This window comes from Protomyctophum bolini, assembly GCF_963924005.1.
Source record: "Protomyctophum bolini genome assembly, chromosome: 21".
In the NCBI taxonomy this organism is placed as follows: Eukaryota; Metazoa; Chordata; class Actinopteri; order Myctophiformes; family Myctophidae; genus Protomyctophum; species Protomyctophum bolini.
In genome coordinates this window covers 30,441,496-30,460,766 of record NC_137882.1, presented here as the reverse complement: position 1 = coordinate 30,460,766, position 19,271 = coordinate 30,441,496, and the positions used below count along the sequence as shown (strand labels likewise).

Sequence of the window (19,271 nt, the reverse complement as noted above, 5' to 3'; positions counted from 1 at the left end):
GAAGAGAGGGGAGTTGTCTTGCCCCTAGTCTGCAGTCTGCACCAACCTGAACAATTTGGACCTCAGTTGCACTGAGAGGTTACCGAACCAAACTGTGATACCAAACCTAACCAGGCTTTCCAAGACAAGCTTGATGGAACACTATAACATAAATCTTTGGTCAACAACATGAACCCTGAGACGCCGAAGGAAGTGCAGTCCTTGCTGTAGTTTACTACAGAGACTGTCGACATGTGTATTCCAAGTTAGTGAGTTGTCAATACAGATCCCCAAGTATTTATATTTGGAGACCATGTGAGATGGTCGAGTCATGGATGACCGAACACAGGCCTGTGATCACCAATACTCTTGGGGTCAAACACCATCTCCTGTGTCTTCTTAACGTTAAGAATAAGGTGGTTGTCGTCACACCACTTCACAAAGTTCTGTACCTCTATAAAAAGTATAGCCGGCTAAATCTCTATCCTCATCCAGAAGAAGGGCTAAAATGGCAGTATCATCCGAGAATTGAATGATGTAATTGTTCGGGTTGCCACTTGTTGTCACATTCACATTTGTGAGTTGTGTGGGATTTTAGGGTGACATTCAGCGCTTATACATAATTGTTATGTAACGTTCCCCTTCTATGCGTATACAATGGCAGCTGGATTAGGAGGACGGGAGGATTTATCTGCATGAGTGAAGGTTTTACTGGATGATTTTCTCTCGCCTCATGCATCCTTCACTGAGCGGCTTTGTGTGCTGCTTTTAGATTGTCGGGGCTTCGAGATGAAAGGTATAATATTGACGAGGGAGTGATATTATGCTTATGCCCGCCAATTCTCCCCGACTGGGAAAAACATTACCTGAATACTGAGAGAGAGAGAGAGAGAGAGAGAGGGGGAGAGAGAGAGAGGGGGAGAGAGAGAGAGAGAGAGGGGGAGAGAGAGAGAGAGAGAGAGAGAGAGAGAGAGAGAGAGAGAGAGAGAGAGAGAGCTGTCAAAGTGAGGGGGAGCGCTTTCATTTGTTGGAAGGTGCAGAAGGTCCATGACGTGGCCAGAATATAATCATGTTTCCATTGATTGAATACCATATTAACAACGGCTGCAAACAACAGGGCAAAGTACAGTGTTGGGAAATGCAATAATGCCCTGTGATGGCTTGTTCTTTCTCCATTGCGGTCTTGTGCATCCAATGCATCATCGAGACATGCGGTATATACAAGACACACAATTAAAAAGGTGCGTGTCTGTCGCCTCACAGCTAGAAGGTCCTTTCTGCCGGGCGGGGACGCTGTGTTCTCTCTCTCAGTGCCCGAGGCGGTGGTTTGGCGAAAGGGCCTTTCTGTGTTCTCCCCCCGTGGTCCCCTATAGGGTAGGTATACCCCTCACACAAAACATGCAGTAATCCTGGTCTCTATGCTGCCTCCCCCCCCCCTGGTCAGCCAGGTAAAGGAACTGGTTGGAATAACGTGTTCCTTATCCACGCGGTATACGTCCTCCCGGGGAAACTCCCTTTTTAGCTGAAAAGAAGCGGCCTCCTCACTCCTCATGCATTGAAGGAGCTCAGTTCGGGGCTCTCCACAGGTTGGCAGAGGGAGAGAGTGTAGCGCCCATGGGTTACAGCTTAGACAATTGGCCCTGGGTGAACAAAAAAAGAGACATACAATAAAATACAAATCATATAGATTCGTTAGACACGCAACCAGATTTTATGTTTTGTGTTCTGTGTATAGAATTCTCCCCTCGTCCTTTTCTTATTTAAACGTCCTCACCTCGCGTTCTTCTTCAGCATGCCTGCACTTTTGTTTCCTTTGTATTCATATTTTGCACTCTGCTCCATTGACACGCTACTATTGTTACTATATGATTTATTCATCACAGTCCCATGTGCACGCAGCGTGTGCTGCATACATGAATGCATGGAGACGCACGCACGCGAGCGCACACACACACACACACACACACACACACACACACACACACACACACACACACACACACACACACACACACACACACACACACACACACTCTCTCTCTCTCATCCCTGCAGGACCACCAAAGGTGCAGGAAGGTTAGAGCTGTGCATAATTACAGGGCTCGCTGTGGGGGGAAAGAATACAATCCATATCCAAAGCAAGCAAAGTCGTATAGGTTAACAAACCATAAGTGTTAACACTAACCTTCCATTACATGCATCATTATTCTCAATTATACGTGTATGTTTTGCCCGGCAGAAACATGCAGTTTTTTTTTCCTTTTTTCAAGTAAGTTATTCATCCTTGTGTTCACGCACCACACACGCAGCGTGCTCATAACACAACACACACACACACACGCACACACTCACACAGCGTGCACACACCACGCCCGTGGCGTGCATATCTGAATAGCATGAAGTCCCACGTGCACGCACTGATGGACCACAGTGGTGGAATACAATCTGGACTTCAGTGTGTTGCTTTGCAGGGCCCGCCTGCAGAGACGACGCAAGATGCATACTAATGTTCAAGGCCCTATAATATCGCACACCTGCCGCTAGGAGTTCCATTGTGTAGTTTTCAAATCGACCTATAGTTGTCATTTCCATGGCCCACGAAATGCAATTCTGTGATCTCCAAAGAATGATTACGTTCTTAGCTCACGCATGTTTCATGATAACTACCTTTTATGTACGTAATGTTGCCTTGTTTTTTGTTCGATGTGGGTCGCTCTGGATTTAGAGCGTCTGCTAAATGCCTAAATTGCAAATGCCTAAATTGTGTTCCACAAAGCACTGTGCTGAGGGGAGGGAGAGGAAAGGTTCATGGGGGTCAGTGTTGATTTTGTCGACCTAAACTAAGATGAAAAATGCCCTTTGCGGCTCTGAGGCGCGTGTCACCATTGAAGGCACAACTTTCCCGACATTCCTTGCAAAGCATTTGCCTTCAATGAGTGGAAGCTTGTCAAGGAAAAGACGCGCTGTGATTGGCCAGTAGTCACTTGAGTGACAGCCATGTCGGAGGAGTCGCATGAGTGACGTCACTTGGGCAGCGACGCAGCGTGCCTTCAGCAAACGCCTTCAGCACTTCTAAATAAGAAAGCTGCGGAGAACTGTTGCTTTGTGTTCACTCTTTAATGTTTTCTGTTAGTAATCTAATCCCCCCTGGCTCTGATGTTGTATTGTTGTATTAATAACTTTGTTGTTTGTGTTTGTGTGAGAGTGTCGAGCGGCCAAGGCAACAAATGAATATAGCCCAGTCCAGGGGACCTTCAATAAGGCTTTATTTCTCAATCACTTTGACATGTCATATGCATAACAACCTGTCATATCTGAGGTTACAGACAACTGACTGCTTTTTATAGGGCAGTCCATTACCTGGTTAGCCCATACCATTCCCCATGGGTAACCATAACCATATTCCACATTCTTAGAATCACACAATGCCATTTTATATAAACTTACTCCCTGTATATGCACCCTCAATACCCATTTACAATTAGTAGTTAGCATAGAGTATATACACAACACATACAGGATTACATTCATTGTAGTCCATCCCAATCCACCCCTACTATCCATTTCCCACTTGGTCCCTCCCGGAACTATAAGAGGGGTGCCTATACCCAGAGGGAACTCATTTGCCCGAACACCACCCTGAGAGGAGGATGAGAGTAAACAAAGGTAAGTTTAGACATCAGAGATTTACATTCCTTCTTCACAAGTCTTCTCATTATACTGGTCAATTAGAAAGTATGCTGTCCTATTTATTCCTAAACTAATGTGCCTTATATCTGCTCATTTGTAGGTGTATGAGGAGATCCACCACTTCAGAGAATCACCGACAACTCAGTGTCCCCCCTTAACTTCAATAAATGCATTTGTTACAATTTGTGTCCTTATTTACATTATACATTATACATAGAATTGTGTTAGCATCTGCATTAGGTATAGTGACGGCGTCCGCCGTCACAGTTTGTTTGTCTTGTATTGTATTGTAATGTATATTGTCAGCTGACTGTGAATCAGTGAATGACATGTGGGTCTGCAGCATATTAACCCCTTGAGTATATGAATGCGCCGTTGAGTATATCTGACTGAACTAACTCCGCAAGCTACGTATCATTTATTTTACACTTGGTTAATTGCATGCTGGAAATAGCAGATCTACAAGCACACTTGTGAGCTTGTAGATTTTATGAATTTTATGATATTTAGTTGAGTGAAATTAGACTAACACAAACTAGACTAAAACATTCCGGGTGACTAAAATGTGACTAAAACTAAATGGAAGCTATTCAAGAGACTAATTTCCTGCTAAAAACAACACTGATTTCAATTAAAGGAGAATTCCATACTAGAAGGCTTTCTTACCTTTATTTGTAGTTTTTTCGTCCCCACCAAAGAGGTCCAGGTGTTATTTTGTGTCAAATCCCCTACCATAAGCCCTCCATGGGGCGTTGGTGGGTCGAAAATCAATAGTTTTTGTATACATCCTCTCTTCATACTGTAAATGGTATCCCAAGCAGCACACTTATACTTATTTCGATGGAAATAAGCGAATTAGCACTAAAACCCTGGTTATGGTGGGGGAAATAGCCATAGCCAATAATGGGTTTTTGCCACAAAATAACACCTGGACCTCTTTGGTATAGGGACGTAACGACTACAAATAAAGGTAAGAAAGCCTTCTAGCCCGAAATTCTCCTTTAAGTAGCTTTAAGTCTTGTTATACTCTGCTTCACCTCGTGCCTCGCTACGCCTCTCAGCCGTTATAAAATACCAGATAACTTCACACCTCTGGAGGCTTATTGCTTTATTTTGCCATTGGATGTTCTTGACGTTGTTGATGCAACACTTTTGTGCCCATATATGGAGCTGAGTGATTGTGTTGATGCAACACACTCCATATTTGGACGTATAGCGGGACAGACAAGCGGGACAGACAGACACACACACAGACAGACAGACAGACATGATCTGCTAGGTCTCATAGTAAGTGCTCACTGCGTTCGCAAATACGCAAGACATTTTATGGAATAAGTCTTGGTTGTATGGAATGGAGGCGTTGTGGATTGAAGCGTTTATTGTGTTTATTATGTGCTGTGAGTTGATGTGCGACTTGATATTATATACCTCTGAATGCTTTCAATCGGTACGTGAATGATGCACTCGTAAGCAACGAGCGAGCCCTCTATATCTCTCCCTCTCTCTCTCTCTCTCTCTCTCTCTCACACACACTGGCACTCACGCATTTTTTCCCTCTCATTCAGATGTCGGCGGGTTCTTCGAGGCGGGAACGCTGGTCAGGTACGACTTCCTGCCTGAAGCTACGGCGGCGGCCAACACGGACTCCAGGATGCCGGCGGTCCCGGCCCCCGCTCCGCGGGAAGTGAACCTGACCAAGGAGGAAGTTGCGTTCAGCTTCAGCACGTCCAGCACGCCCGCTGTTCTGATGTACGTCAGCTCCAACACCCTGGACTACATGGCTGTGGTTCTGACGGAGAATGGTAAGCTAAAACAGGACTGACTATACCTGGCTGTGTTTCTGACGGAGAATGGTAAGTTAAAACAGGACTACCTGGCTGTGGTTCTGACAGAGAATGTTAAGTTAAAATAGGACTGACTACCTGGCTGTGGTTCTGACAGAGAATGTTAAGTTAAAATAGGACTGACTACCTGGCTGTGTTTCTGACAGAGAATGGTAAGTTAAAACAGGACTACCTGGCTGTGGTTCTGACAGAGAATGTTAAGTTAAAATAGGACTGACTACCTGGCTGTGTTTCTGACAGAGAATGGTAAGTTAAAACAGGACTACCTGGCTGTGGTTCTGACAGAGAATGTTAAGTTAAAATAGGACTGACTATACCTGGCTGTGTTTCTGACAGAGAATGGTAAGTTAAAACAGGACTACCTGGCTGTGTTTCTGACAGAGAATGGTAAGTTAAAACAGGACTACCTGGCTGTGGTACTCCTTGGCTACGGGTTTAAAACTAGAGACGGACTCAAACTATAGTTGAAATCAAGTGTGCTCACATATAGTTTCTGACTGGCTACCTGAGTGATTATGTTTACTTTATTTTGTTGTATAATATTACTAGTACATTCCTTTCTTTTTTTTTTAGTGTATTTTTTTAGAAAAGTCTCCTGTGGATAGGTGGTGAAAATTAGCATGTACTGTACTAATTTTACAATTGAGCAATGTGATTGTGATGTCCATATCAAATAAATAATAATAAAAAAACACAACAAAATAGCAGATCTACAAGCTCATAGCACAGCAGCACTCAGTGTAATGTGAAAGCATTGAATACAGTTGAATGAAGTGTACTCGGATACGGATCGCTGCAATGTGAAAGCATTGAATACAGTTAAAGGTATATTCAGTGATTTCACTCAAAAAACCTATAGGTTTCGTTTTTGCCCTGGGACCCAAGCTTTCATCCAATCAGGATAGAGAACCAAAAACGAAACCTAAGGTTTTTTGACCCCCAGGGATTAACTGGGGACAGGGAGGAACTCCTTATATGGTCAGCACACTCTATAGTAGAGAGGATTATCACAACAAAACAAAAAAAGAAGTGATATTTGAATTAAGTGAAATCACTGAATATACCTTTAAATGAAGTGTACTCGGGTGCGGAAGAATCAAGGCCAGTGTGAATCATGGCCAGCGGTAACTCATTGTAACTTCAAACTCCATTTTAACCATGCTAGATTAATCAAAGACACCCGTCCTTGGCTCTGTTGACTGATATCGTCCTTCCAATGCGCAATGAGCCTGCGTTTTTCCAATTACTTTTTTCTTGTTTATTTGACTATTATATTTCCTTTAATTTCCACCCAAAAATATATAGCGTTATAGTGTTCACATAAGCCCAAGTAGAGTAGATAAAATGGTCCCAAATATGTTTGAACTTGAAATATCCCTTTAAGTGCACACACGCAAGCGCACACACGCACTCACTCACGCACACGCGCACACGCACACACACACACACACACACACACACACACACACACACACACACACACACACACACACACACACACACACACACACACGCTGCATAACAGATATATTATCTTCTAGTAATTACATGAACAATGTAGAGCCTTTATCTCCTTTGGGGTTGTTGCTTTTTTAGTGAAGATTGTCTTTCATCTTTTATCAACAATATCCATGTTTCCCAATAGGCCTCGTTTTCCTGCACAAACAAGCCGTTTGCTACACAGTATACAGTATGCATTATGCAACGTTTACGCTCACAATTCTGCCTGTCATCTTTTTGTTTTGCTTGTTGATGAAGACCATACCAATCTCAGAAAATGCTGCCACAAAGAAGTAGCAGTTGGACGTTGGATTGAGCTTGTAGATCTGTTATTTTTGCGAGTGTCTGTGAGGTCTTTCTGACCCACGTTGAGATTTCGAGGTTGATTATCTGATTTGCCCGTGAAGCTCTCAGAAGATTCCCCTTCCATTACTTTCCCTAAAAGTTGGTTTCTCTTCATCTGAAACATTTTCTAAAATGTGAAATTAGGGCATAATAGGCTACTTAAAGCATCTCTGCCTGTTCGTGTACGGTCAAACTGACCCCTTCCTCCCCCCCACGGCAGTGAACTTCACACCTCCAGACAGCCCATTGTTCAAGTTAATGGCTCATTTGCATTTCAGAAAAAGAGAGCACACACATCCACTAACTAAAGGTATAAGTAATCAAAAAGAGAATAAGTTCCACACACACTGGACTGAGCTCCAAACTCAATAATTTACTTCCTCACCACAGTGGACATGACGTTTCCAGCCTCACACCTATAGCCTGGAATATAAACTACCATTCCAGCTCAGACACGCAACCCTCTGGACACTTTTTAATCTCAACTCAAGACTCACCTCTTCACTCTTGCTTTTTAGTTGAGTTTTAATAGCTGTATTCCTACTCTGTCCTGACTGATTTGCTGCATGTTGTTGTGTTTTATTTTATTTTCTTATCGATCTGCACATCGGGAGCAATTATTTCCAAGGGCTTTTCCCCCCCAAGCCATCAGACTTTTGAACAACTGCAATATCTGTCTCTCAATGAACGGTGGTGAGACAATGGTGCTTGTTAATTCATTTGTTTTTAAAAGTGGATTTTAGATTTTAATAGTATTTTAGCTCTTTTAACTAGCATACTAAAAGCCAGTGAAACGACATTTCGTTCTCTTATGCATGTTATGTATCTGCTGAATGACAATATAAGCTATCTATCTATCTATCTATCTATCTATCTATCTATCTATCTATCTATCTATCTATCTATCTATCTATCTATCTATCTATCTATCTATCTATCTAATTAGGGGTTCAGTGTCTTGCTCAAGGACACTTCGACACTAACCCGTAATCATTACGTCATTCAGGGCTGGTAGCTCTTTGTGATTCTATAGTAATATTAGTGTAGAATAGAATTTTTACAAAAATGTCCACCACAAGCCAACATGGTGATGACCCCTATGACCTCTGTTTGACCTCTCCTTCCTCAGGGTCGTTACAGGTGACCTATGACCTTGGAGGCCTGATGGAGCCCTTCTCTATCGCCGTGGACCAGCGTAACCACGGCAACGGACAAACGCACAGCTTCAACATGACCCGAGTCAACAGGACCATCACTATACAGGTACACGCACGCACGCACGCACGCTTTGAGGCAGGATTCCAGAGAAGAAGGGAAGATACTGTATAACCTCATTGTCAGCTCTGTAGCAGTGGCCGGCAAACTGTGTTCTTCTGGATCGGACTAGTGAAGAAACACGGGGAAGGTTGCCGTATATTAGATTAGTCGATGGGAGGCTCTTCCCAGACAGATGTTGTTCTCTCTCTCTCTCTCTCTCTCTCTCTCTCTCTCTCTCTCTCTCTCTCTCACACACACACACCTCGGTGGGAGTAGACTCAAAATAGCAGATCCAACGTCTACAGGGAGCAGCCTTATATAACTCTATGGGAGCAGCAGCGATAGTGCTTGGTGGTCAAAGTGTCATGATTCTTGATTGTGTTACGCACACGCACACGCGGATCCCACGCACACGCGGATCCCACGCACACGCGGATCCCACGTGCGAACATGGTGGCCTTTTGATTTGGTGTATAGCTCCAGGGGGGTTGAGTGAGTCGGTGCTATAAGCTGCTATAGTATAAGCACCTTATATATTGGCCCATATATTTCCCCAAAAGGCTGCTGGGAGTCTCTCTATATAATAGAAGGCTTACTAACTGACCTCCCGTGGAGGCGCGCCTGTATCCTCTATAGCGCCGGGGGGGCACTCAGAAATAATCATGCAGCTTTCCCTCCTCCGCGTCATCAGTGCCCATACCCGAGGCGGGGTTGGCGAAAGGGCCTTTCTGTGTGGAGTTTGCATGTTCTCCCCGTGTCCCCTAGAGTAGGTACTCTCACAAAGACCTGCAGTAATCCTGGTCTCTAAAACTACCTCCCCTTGGCCAGCCGGGGCGCCTGATGGAGGGGAGAGGAACTGGTCGCTACATCCAACCGGGGAAATTCCCCACTGTCAGGTGTAAAGATGCAGCTTGGACTCCTCATGCATAGAAGGAAGCATGAGGTCAGTCTGCTGCCCCCCCCCCCCCCCCAGGTTGGCAGAGGAAGTGTAGCGCCCAGGATTACATTAGATAATTGGCACTGGGTGAAAAAACTGGGTTGCAAAATCGTGGGATAAAGATTATATATATAAAAAAAAAAAAATCAGTTAAAGTTAATTGTTAAAGTTATTAAAGTCCCACCTCCCACCGATTGTTGTCCATGATTGTTTATGTCCACAACAATGTCCTTCAACATAAATTAATGAATGTGACATTAATGATCAAGCCACATGGTTCAGATTGGTTCAGATTTGGGGGCATTGCCTTTGATAGCTGTGTTTAATTTCTAGTTGGTGTGCAGTGGAGAGACATTGCAGTGGTTTTCACTAGGGATGCGCGAGATTCGGTAGCATAATCTGAATCGGCCATAAAAATGCCATTTCTGTATCGGGACGGTCTCAAAATAGTCACAGATTATATCATCGGTTTTCACCAGCAAAACAAATAAATCAATGAAAAATGTACAAATGCACCAATGAGTTCAATATAAATGAATCAAAAGTGTGTATAGTATACTCTAGTCTAGAAGAAAAGCCAAAATCAAATATTAAGTAAAAAATAAACTTAACTTTACATTTTTTCTACATTTCATTTGTGTACTCATCTCATTCAATAGTCATTCAGTTGTGAAAACAGACACCTGGAAAAGAGCACAGGCTATTTATTGATTGATTGAATACTCTCTCTCTCTCTCTCTCTCTCTCTCTCTCTCTCTCTCCCCCTCCCCCTATGTCTCTCTCCCAGTTGGATCATTATCCTCCAGTGGTGTATTCTCTACCGGACTCCTCAGACTCACAGTTCAACCTGATCAAGACTCTATTCCTGGGGAGAGTGGCTGCAGGTGAGTAACCTTTTCATTAGCTGTAGAGTAGACAGTGGCCCAAAGAATAACTTTCAACTCACAACCTTCAAACCCTAACAGACACGTTTCACGCACGCATGCACAGACTCTGAATGTGACGCCGACATTGTTACTTGTTTTATTGTGGCAGTAGTTCTGTTGTAGTTTGCATAATACACCAGTGGTTCTCAAACCTTTTCATGTCAAGGACCCCCATATTGTCACTTATCAGCCCGTGGACCCCCATTTGAAGAGATATGCCAGGGACCCCCATAACAGAAGTGGTTTCATTACAAGGACATAGGACATAGGACACTACACAGTGTGCAGACAACCCTTCCTTTTCATGTTACCCTGAGAGTGTACACATTGAACCGAATAGACCCTGACGGGTCCATTCATACCCACAAGGGTCCATTTGGTTCCTAGCTATGTATCATTTCGCTGCGGAGTGGGCACCCCTGGAACTCCCCAAGGAACCCCTGGGGGTCCCCAGACCCCACTTAGAGAACCACTTGCTTTACACGGTCATATACTGTGTGGCTGACTCGGCACAGCTTGGAGGCCGCAGCTCACTTTTAATGGTCTCCAGGTTGCTCTGGTTGAGCTTATAGGCTGCTTTTAAAACACATTGCGAGCGACAGTGCGCATGCAGGAAAACAAAAAAAAAAACTAAAACATGAGTAGGCTACAGTGTTCCCGTTTTATATCATTACTGACGGTTGGATTTTATATGACGGAATATTCCGCCAAAAGCAGTTAATTTGTTAAATGCAAAAACTAAAATAATGTTGTCAAGGCCAGAAAGTAGGTTTTTTTTGGCCACTCAGTAGGTGTTCCTGCATAACTTCCTGGTTTGATGATGATGATGTCACGCTATAGAGCAGCTATAGGTCTCTGAACACCACTACCTTAAGTTGCCATCTTGGCTCGATGACAAACGTTTCCCTCCACATTTCACGTTGATAACCTTGTCTCCAAACCGAGACAAAAGAAAAATGCTTTTCTCTATAGAAATAAATCATGGCTTTCCGGGGCTCCAGTAGAAAAAACAATCACTGAAGCCACTTGTCTCTCCGTTTTAGATTATGGGGTCATTATTTATAGAATGTCTGCTCCATCCATTTCAAAGAGCCTCGACACTGTTTGTAGCGTTATGCCATAAAGATGGGTCACTTGGAGACAGTTATATTACCCATCAATGTACACTTTATGGCAACGCGGGCCTATTCTCTGTGTCTGAGAGGCGTGATAAGCACTTTTATCTGTTTATCTTTGAAGCCCTCTCAGTAATGCTCCCCCCCAGGGACGTGCAGAGAGTGTTAGAGAGGCAGCTGGGCTGAAATCACTTTTGGACAAAAAAATAGCAGATCTACAAGCTCTCAACGTGTCGCGCTGAGACGCGTTGGGAGCTTGTAGATCAGCTATTTTCGGGGCGCAACCCAGCACTCTTTAGCTATTTTCAGCATGCCGCCAAGTGTAAAATCAAGCATTATGAATTAATCATACATTAAATTGCATGAAATTTGTAGTTGACTGAAACTAGACCAGCGCACTAAAACATTTTAGAATACTAAAATATGACCCTAAATAAACCTGCATTAAAAGAAATCATTCTGTGAAAATCAACACTATTTTGATATTAGTTTCCCTCTCTCTCTCTCTCTCTCTCTCTCTCTCTCTCTCTCTCTCTCAGAGACGGGCCCCGTAGACCCAGTGCTCATGGAGCGTTTCAACACTCCAGGGTTCATCGGTTGTCTTTCTCGGGTGCAGTTCAACGGAGTGGCGCCCCTCAAGTCTGCCCTGAGAGACCCCGCGGCGCCCCTCAAGTCTGCCCCGCAGAGAGACCCCGCAGCGCCCCTCAAGTCTTCCCCGAGAGACCCCGTAGTAGCGACGCGCCCTGCAGCGTCCTTCCAGGGTAAACTAGTGGAGTCCAACTGCGGCGCGTCGCCTCTCACCATCCCACCTATGTCTGCTGCCACAGACCCCTGGCACAACACAGGTAGGCTACTGCAGCCTGGACAACACAGATCAAAAACACATAAAAATCATCAATGTATCCAGCAAAATAGTATGACATCAATGTATGAGTCTGTCTGTCTGTCTGTCTGTCTGTCTGTCTGTCTGTCTGTCTGTCTGTCTGTCTGTCTGTCTGTCTGTCTGTCTGTCCACCACAGGCATGCACCCCATGATTCACACAGTGAGCTCATTCTCCAGTGAGTTGTGGCTGAGAAATCTATTATGATCTCTGTTGGCTTTGATATATCTCGCATCCACAGATCCCTTGTTGCTCACCTCTATAGAACTGTTTTTATTGATTTGATATGTTTTCATGATGATGTTTGTTGCTTGTTTGTTTGTTTACTCTCGCATGCAGTGCTCCCATGAAACATTTAATGCCGGCAGAAGATGAGAGGCGAATGAGAGACGGGCAGTTTTTTTGAAATAATGATTTAAAGTTGAACTTTTGAACGTTGAACGTTTAACGGACTATTCTTGGTACATGCATGGACTCATGTATGCTGTATTGTTGTATTGTTCTTTCTGCTCCTTTGGCAATGTAAACGTATGTTTTCTCATGCCAATAAAGCCCTTTGAATTGAATTGAATTGAATTGTATGCTTGTTGGCCGCCTGGCCCTATACACCTTTCTGGGGGTGTTTATGCCAGACTCCAGTATTATCTATAAATGATGTCTCTGTGTGTCTAGACGCAGAGTTCCCCTTCAATGAGGAGAGAGTGATTCCGGGCGGCGTCAACAGGAACTCTGCAATCATTGGAGGTACAGTGTGCTTATTATACATAATTATGTTTTTATTTATTTTACTTGAATAGCACATTTATACGTAATTATGTAAATGGTTACAACAATCAAGGAAAGTGGAAGAAAATGACACGATCACCTTTTGACCAGGTTTAGAAGTTACTTACGTAAGTTTTTACTCGTGTGCTGTATGCTCTGTTCATGCTTTGAAGTCCGATTATACACACAATTTTTATTTTATTTTTATTAAATGAGTAATTATAAAAGTTATGACTTCATGAATAGGGCGTCCCGATATCTTTAAAGGATAATTCCATTACTAGAAGGCTTTCTTACCTTTATTTGTAGTTGTTAGGTCCTCAACAAAGGGGTCCAGGTGTTATATTGTGCAAAAGTGCATTATTGGCTATTTCCTCTAATATAAGCCCTCAATGGGGGTTGGGTTTTTGTGCTAATTCGCTTATTTCCATCGAAATAAGTAGTAAAGTCTGCCGCTTGGGATACATTACATTATATGAAGAGAGGATATATACAAAAAAATAGATTTTTGAGCGATGGAAATATGCGAATTAGCATAACACCCCATAGCCCATTCAATTCAATGCAATTCAATGCAATTCATTGAGGGCTTATGGTAGGGGAAATTGCCAAAGTTGCGCTTTTGCACAAAATAACACCTGGACCTCTTTGGTGGGGACGTAACCACTACAAATATAGGTAAGAAAGCCTTCTAGCATGGAATTCTCCTTTAAGGCCGCCCCTGAGTGGTTCTCAAACCTTTTCATTTCAAGGACCCCCGATAACTCTGAGAGTGTACAGATGGAACAAAATGGACCCATAATTCCAGAGCTACACACATTTGTGTTGCGCGGGTCAGGGTTTTTCTATGACCCGCATGTGATAATAATCTGACTCAGCCCAGCCCGCCCCGCAGCACCACATCAATCCAATCCAATCCAATCCACTTTATTTATAAAGCACATTTTTATACAACAAGGTTGAAACAAAGTGCTGTACACAAAGAAATACTAAAAAAGCAACAACAACCACAGTACATAGACAGGGCACATAAGGACACAATGCAGATTGAGAGGAGACCGAGAGGTTGAAGGGAGAGAAGAAAGACTCACCCCGTGGGTCGCAGACATAGCCTGCAGCCTGCAGATACTGAAAGAAAACGCCACTAAAGAGCTGAGAAAAACGATTTGAAAACGTTAGTGTTGTCCTCCTTGCACTTATATACTCCACACACACACACACACACACACACACACACACACACACACACACACACACACACACAGTCACACAAACAGACACACAAACAGACACACACACACACACACACACACGCGCGCACACGCCGAAGGAAAGGACTGCTGGTGGTTATAAAATATTTCACTTGCTCTGGAGTGAGTCAGAAGACTCAAGAACACAAGAGGCAGGATGGAGTCCAACCATTATGGCTACTGATGACTTATAAGTAGACATGAAACACAACTCGCCACTGTTCAAGGACGCACAGGGAAAAGGTAAAAAAAAAAAAGCTTTAGAAGTTCTAAACCTTTTTTGTCTGTCCGTTGTCGTGAGAAAAGTTGCCAATGATAATTTTGTGTGGTGGCGGCCGCACTACCGCTACGTGCCTGCGGGGTGTGCTCATGCTGAGATATGTTGAGATATCAACCAGCACAGCAACACAACAATCCGGTAGGCTGCGCAAATTTCTCGTGGCAACAATAATCATTTGTAAAAATCACAGTATACATTATTTAACCCGCCCCAACCCGCCCCGCCAGTGAAGTTAAAATATCTTGACTCAGCTCAGCCTGCCCTGCGGGTAACCCGCGGGACCTGCGGGTTACAGGTAACACTACTACACACCCGTACAGGGCCATTTGGAACTCACTCAAGGACACACTTTGAGACCCACTGGTCTAGCAGACTGTTTCCAGTTGAGCCAACATCCACAATAGCAGCACCTTGCTCTGTTTCAGCTATCCTTCATTATTATCATTTGGTACCACCTGCGAAGGAAGTAGGGAAGTTACCCAAGTTCTTTCCAAAATGGCGTGCATGCAAAAGTCTTTTGCCAAAAGACCATACTTCCCCCCCCACCCCTGTCACGCTTTGCATACATACTTATGTTTGGCTTTCCACGTCTCGTTCCTCTGCAGGCATCATCGCGGTGGTGATCTTCACCATCCTGTGCACTCTGGTGTTCCTGATTCGCTACATGTTCCGCCACAAAGGCACCTACCACACCAACGAGAACAAGGCCAGAGGAGGAGGAGGAGGAGGAGGAGACTCGCAAGGGGAGTCTGCCGACACGGCCATCATCGGCACCGACAACCCAGACACGCTCAACGAGTCAAAGAAAGAGTGGTTCATCTAATTGGACGACCCAAAATGAATCGAAGAAAGAGCGGGTCGTTTATAGCCTGGGTTTCCGGCCTGATTCGCTGCGTTCCGCGGATCTGAAAATGCCACTGCGCTGCTCAGTCTGGACAGGACATACCATATGAAGGTTGAAATGGAACCGTGGCTTCTGATTGGTCTTATCATTCACTAAACTCACCCCACACAGATACTGCTGTTGTCCTGTGACGACCCCTTATCATTCACTAAATTCACCCCACACAGCCGTCTTTTTTTTTTTTACTACTGAATCTGACAGTGGACTACTGAATCGTTTACTTTTTACCGTAGGTTTTCACTCTCAAGTCTCGAACGGCGCTATTTTTGTCAACAGTGAGAAGCATGGACAGAGTGGCGCTGGCTGATGACATATCAGCAACAACGTGGCTATACGTAACAGTTGACATTATGAAATGCAAGTCAAGCAGCCTCTGTCCAGACCGAGTAACGCAGTGACCTTTTCAGATCGGTGGAACGCAGCGAATCCGGCCATGGGACCCAAGCTAGGTCATTTAACACTTTTTAATGTTAAGGACGTGCAGTATACACGTCCGTGGAAACAAAACCACGGGGTGCCTTGGACGTGTATAGGCGTCCTTAGGTCTTTCTTATTTATATCTGCAGCGTAGTCCTTGTGTTTCGCGCATGCACGCTGCCGTTCACTTGTTCACGGCTCCATTAGAATGTCTCATAACTCCAAGTCTAGGGCGCTCGCCATGGCTTTGACCAAAAGGGCAATGTTCTGTCTTCATTTCTGACTTCAGGAAGCATCTCGTTTGGAATATAAACGCTTCTAGAGCGACTTTAAGGTGTACCAGTGGTGTGAGGTAAGAACGGAAGATTATGCCTCCCGGTTTTGGGGGTCGGTTAATCATCATTATTTTAGAAGAATTCTCCGGGCAAAAGTTGTTTTAATAGACAAACCAGAACGAATCAAAGAAAGAGTGGATTATTTAATAGACAACCGGGTGAAAATATGGGTTTAACTTTATTTTTGCTACATCATCTTCAGTTGAAGTTGGTGTGTGAGTGCGTGTGTGTCTATATATTGTAAGGTGGACATTTAGCTAATCTCAAGGTAGTATATGTTTTATTATTGTCAACTCAAGTTACTGGTTTGTCCTTACTCTTTTGAATAGCCAAAGTATACAATATGGTTAAAATTAATGTGATGCTAAATCTACAATTTACAATTGTAATTGATTTAAAATTACACCGATGCTTTCTTGTTTTTTAACGGATCTGAAACAAGCTTTTTTTTCCACTGCCCTTTAACTCATGAACCAATGATCGCGTTTGATTTATTTATTTATTGTTTTGTCCGTGTGAAAAGGAGAGACGTTCCTCTGCCTCCCACATGTAGCTTTGTGTTTCGTCATGTACACATCGCGCCTGCAGTGGCTCTTAAAAAAAAAATGATTGTGACGTAAAAAATGATATATATTTTTTTTTTCTGAACTCGATTGCACCCACAAAAAAAACAACTTTTAACATTCAGTAGATTTTCTCTGGTTTGGGGTTTTGTGGTGTGATGCAAGAGCCTGCAAATCCCATATATGACAATGGGATTGGCCAGCAGTCACTGTTATCACTGTTTTGCCTGGTTTCATTGCAGCTCCAAAGGCTTCATCCCAGGCCACAGAAAATCCACTGAATGTTCCAAGTTCAGGTTGTTTGGGTGTAATTGAGGTCATCAAATCTAAAAGAAAAAACGAAAAAGAACTGACAATGAATGTCACGAATCCATCAATACCTATAGGTTTTCTGTGCAACATGTTTGTATTATTTGTATTACTTTTATTTGTCCTGTATGAAATGTATCATAATTTTTGGAATGTTGTATGTTCGATACAGTAGACACTGTGTGTCAACCTTCCTTCAGGACAATAAAGTTGATCTGATCTCATCGTATCGTATATCTGACGAACGGCTACGGGTGGTTTTTGAGGGACGCCATGCAGCCAATCCAACATCTGCCTTTCAGCAGTGGGCCAGAATGTGGAGGTATAGCCCAGTGATACTCAACCTCAGGCCCGCGGGCCACATCAGGCCCGCGGGACCATTATGACTGGCCCACCAATGAAAATCTAAAAAAAAAGAAGAAAAAAAAATCTGGAAAATGAAATAAAAATATATAAATCTGAATGAAGTTATCTTTAATTACATTATTATAAGTAATACTATTAGAGTTCTACTATAAAATAAAAGCTTGGGGGGGGGGGGGGAGATGCATTGCAAATGAAAGACATATACTGTGTATCCCTATTCCCTGACATAATTTTATAGCTAAACGGACAGAATTCTATTTTATTTGAATGATGAAACCCAGCTGCCATTAATAGTTGGAAATGGAAATTGCGGAAATTGTGGAAATTGCGGAAATTGTGGAAATTGCGGAAATTGTAATTGCGGAAATTGCGGAAATGGTGGAAATGGAAATTGCGGAAATGCGGAAATGGTAATTGCGGAAATTGCGGAAATGGTGGAAATGGAAATTGAGGAAATTGCGGAAATTGCGGAAATGGAAATTGAGGAAATTGCGGAAAATGCGGAAATGGTAATTGCGGAAATTGCGGAAATGGTGGAAATGGAAATTATGGAAATTGAGGAAATTGCGGAAATTGCGGAAATGGAAATTGAGGAAATTGCGGAAATTGCGGAAATTGCGGAAATGGAAATTGAGGAAATTGCGGAAATTGCGGAAATGAAAATTGAGGAAATTGCGGAAATTGCGGAAATTGCTCTTCAGTTATAGCTATCTATTTTCAGGTAGATTGTTTTATTTTACTCAGTCAGCCATATCACTACTCATTTTTTTTCATGAAAAAGGTCATAGCTGGGTAATCTATTTTCAGGCAAATTGTGTTTATTGTATTTTATTTTACTCAGCCATAACAATTTATTTTCTGTTAACCAACTTGCTGGCTGGCAGGCAGGCAGACAGCTACTCATAGACAGACAGACAGACAGCTACTCATGGAGAATTGGACAGGCAGGCAGTCAGACAGCTACTCATAGACAGGCAGACAGACAGCTACTCATGGACAATTGGACAGGCAGGCAGACAGACAGCTATACTCATAGACAGGCAGGCAGACAGTATGACAGCTACTCATTGACAGACAGACAAATAACTACTCATGGACAGACAGACAGGCAGGCAGGCAAAGAGCTACTCATGTTATGTTATTATGTTATTATAACAGCTACTCATGTTATGTGCAATAATTTGTGCAGTTATGGAAACAGCTCTTTGTGTTTATGCAAGAAAATGTAACACATTTATTTATTTACATATTGTGTGCATGCACATTATACTTATACATTTTGCGAAAATAAAGCAATTGAAAGAGAGAAGTTATCAAGTATCATTAATGTCGTAATTTTATCTACTGGCCCCTGGCCCCTTGCCATTTTTGTAATGTGGCCCACAGGTAAATCTATTTGAGTATCCCTGGGTAGTGCATGTTATTCATGTTGCTTCTGCTTGCATGCTACTCTGACGAGGAGAACAGTGGGCCTCAGAGATGAGGAGCAGCAGTGGGCCTCAGAGATGAGGAGCAGCAGTGGGCCTCAGAGACGAGGAGCAGCAGTGGGCCTCAGGGACGAGGAGCAGCAGTGGGCCTCAGGGACGAGGAGCAGCAGTTGGCCTCAGA

At 43.4% G+C, this 19,271-nt stretch overlaps 1 protein-coding gene across 1 annotated transcript in view; it reads left to right on the top strand.

Annotated features, from left to right (window-relative positions):
• The window catches only part of LOC308336483 (contactin-associated protein-like 2), a gene marked incomplete at both ends in the record, with an annotated part of 182,078 nt that extends 166,486 nt beyond the window's left edge, over window positions 1–15,592 (top strand). Inside the window, 6 exons of the mRNA XM_080793848.1 lie at window positions 5,235–5,471; window positions 8,488–8,621; window positions 10,340–10,436; window positions 12,133–12,438; window positions 13,147–13,218; window positions 15,375–15,592. Of these exons, the coding sequence (XP_080649974.1) occupies window positions 5,235–5,471; window positions 8,488–8,621; window positions 10,340–10,436; window positions 12,133–12,438; window positions 13,147–13,218; window positions 15,375–15,592 (1,064 nt within the window). The remainder of the gene's footprint in view (window positions 1–5,234; window positions 5,472–8,487; window positions 8,622–10,339; window positions 10,437–12,132; window positions 12,439–13,146; window positions 13,219–15,374) is intronic.
• Between the last annotated feature and the right edge of the window lie 3,679 nt (window positions 15,593–19,271).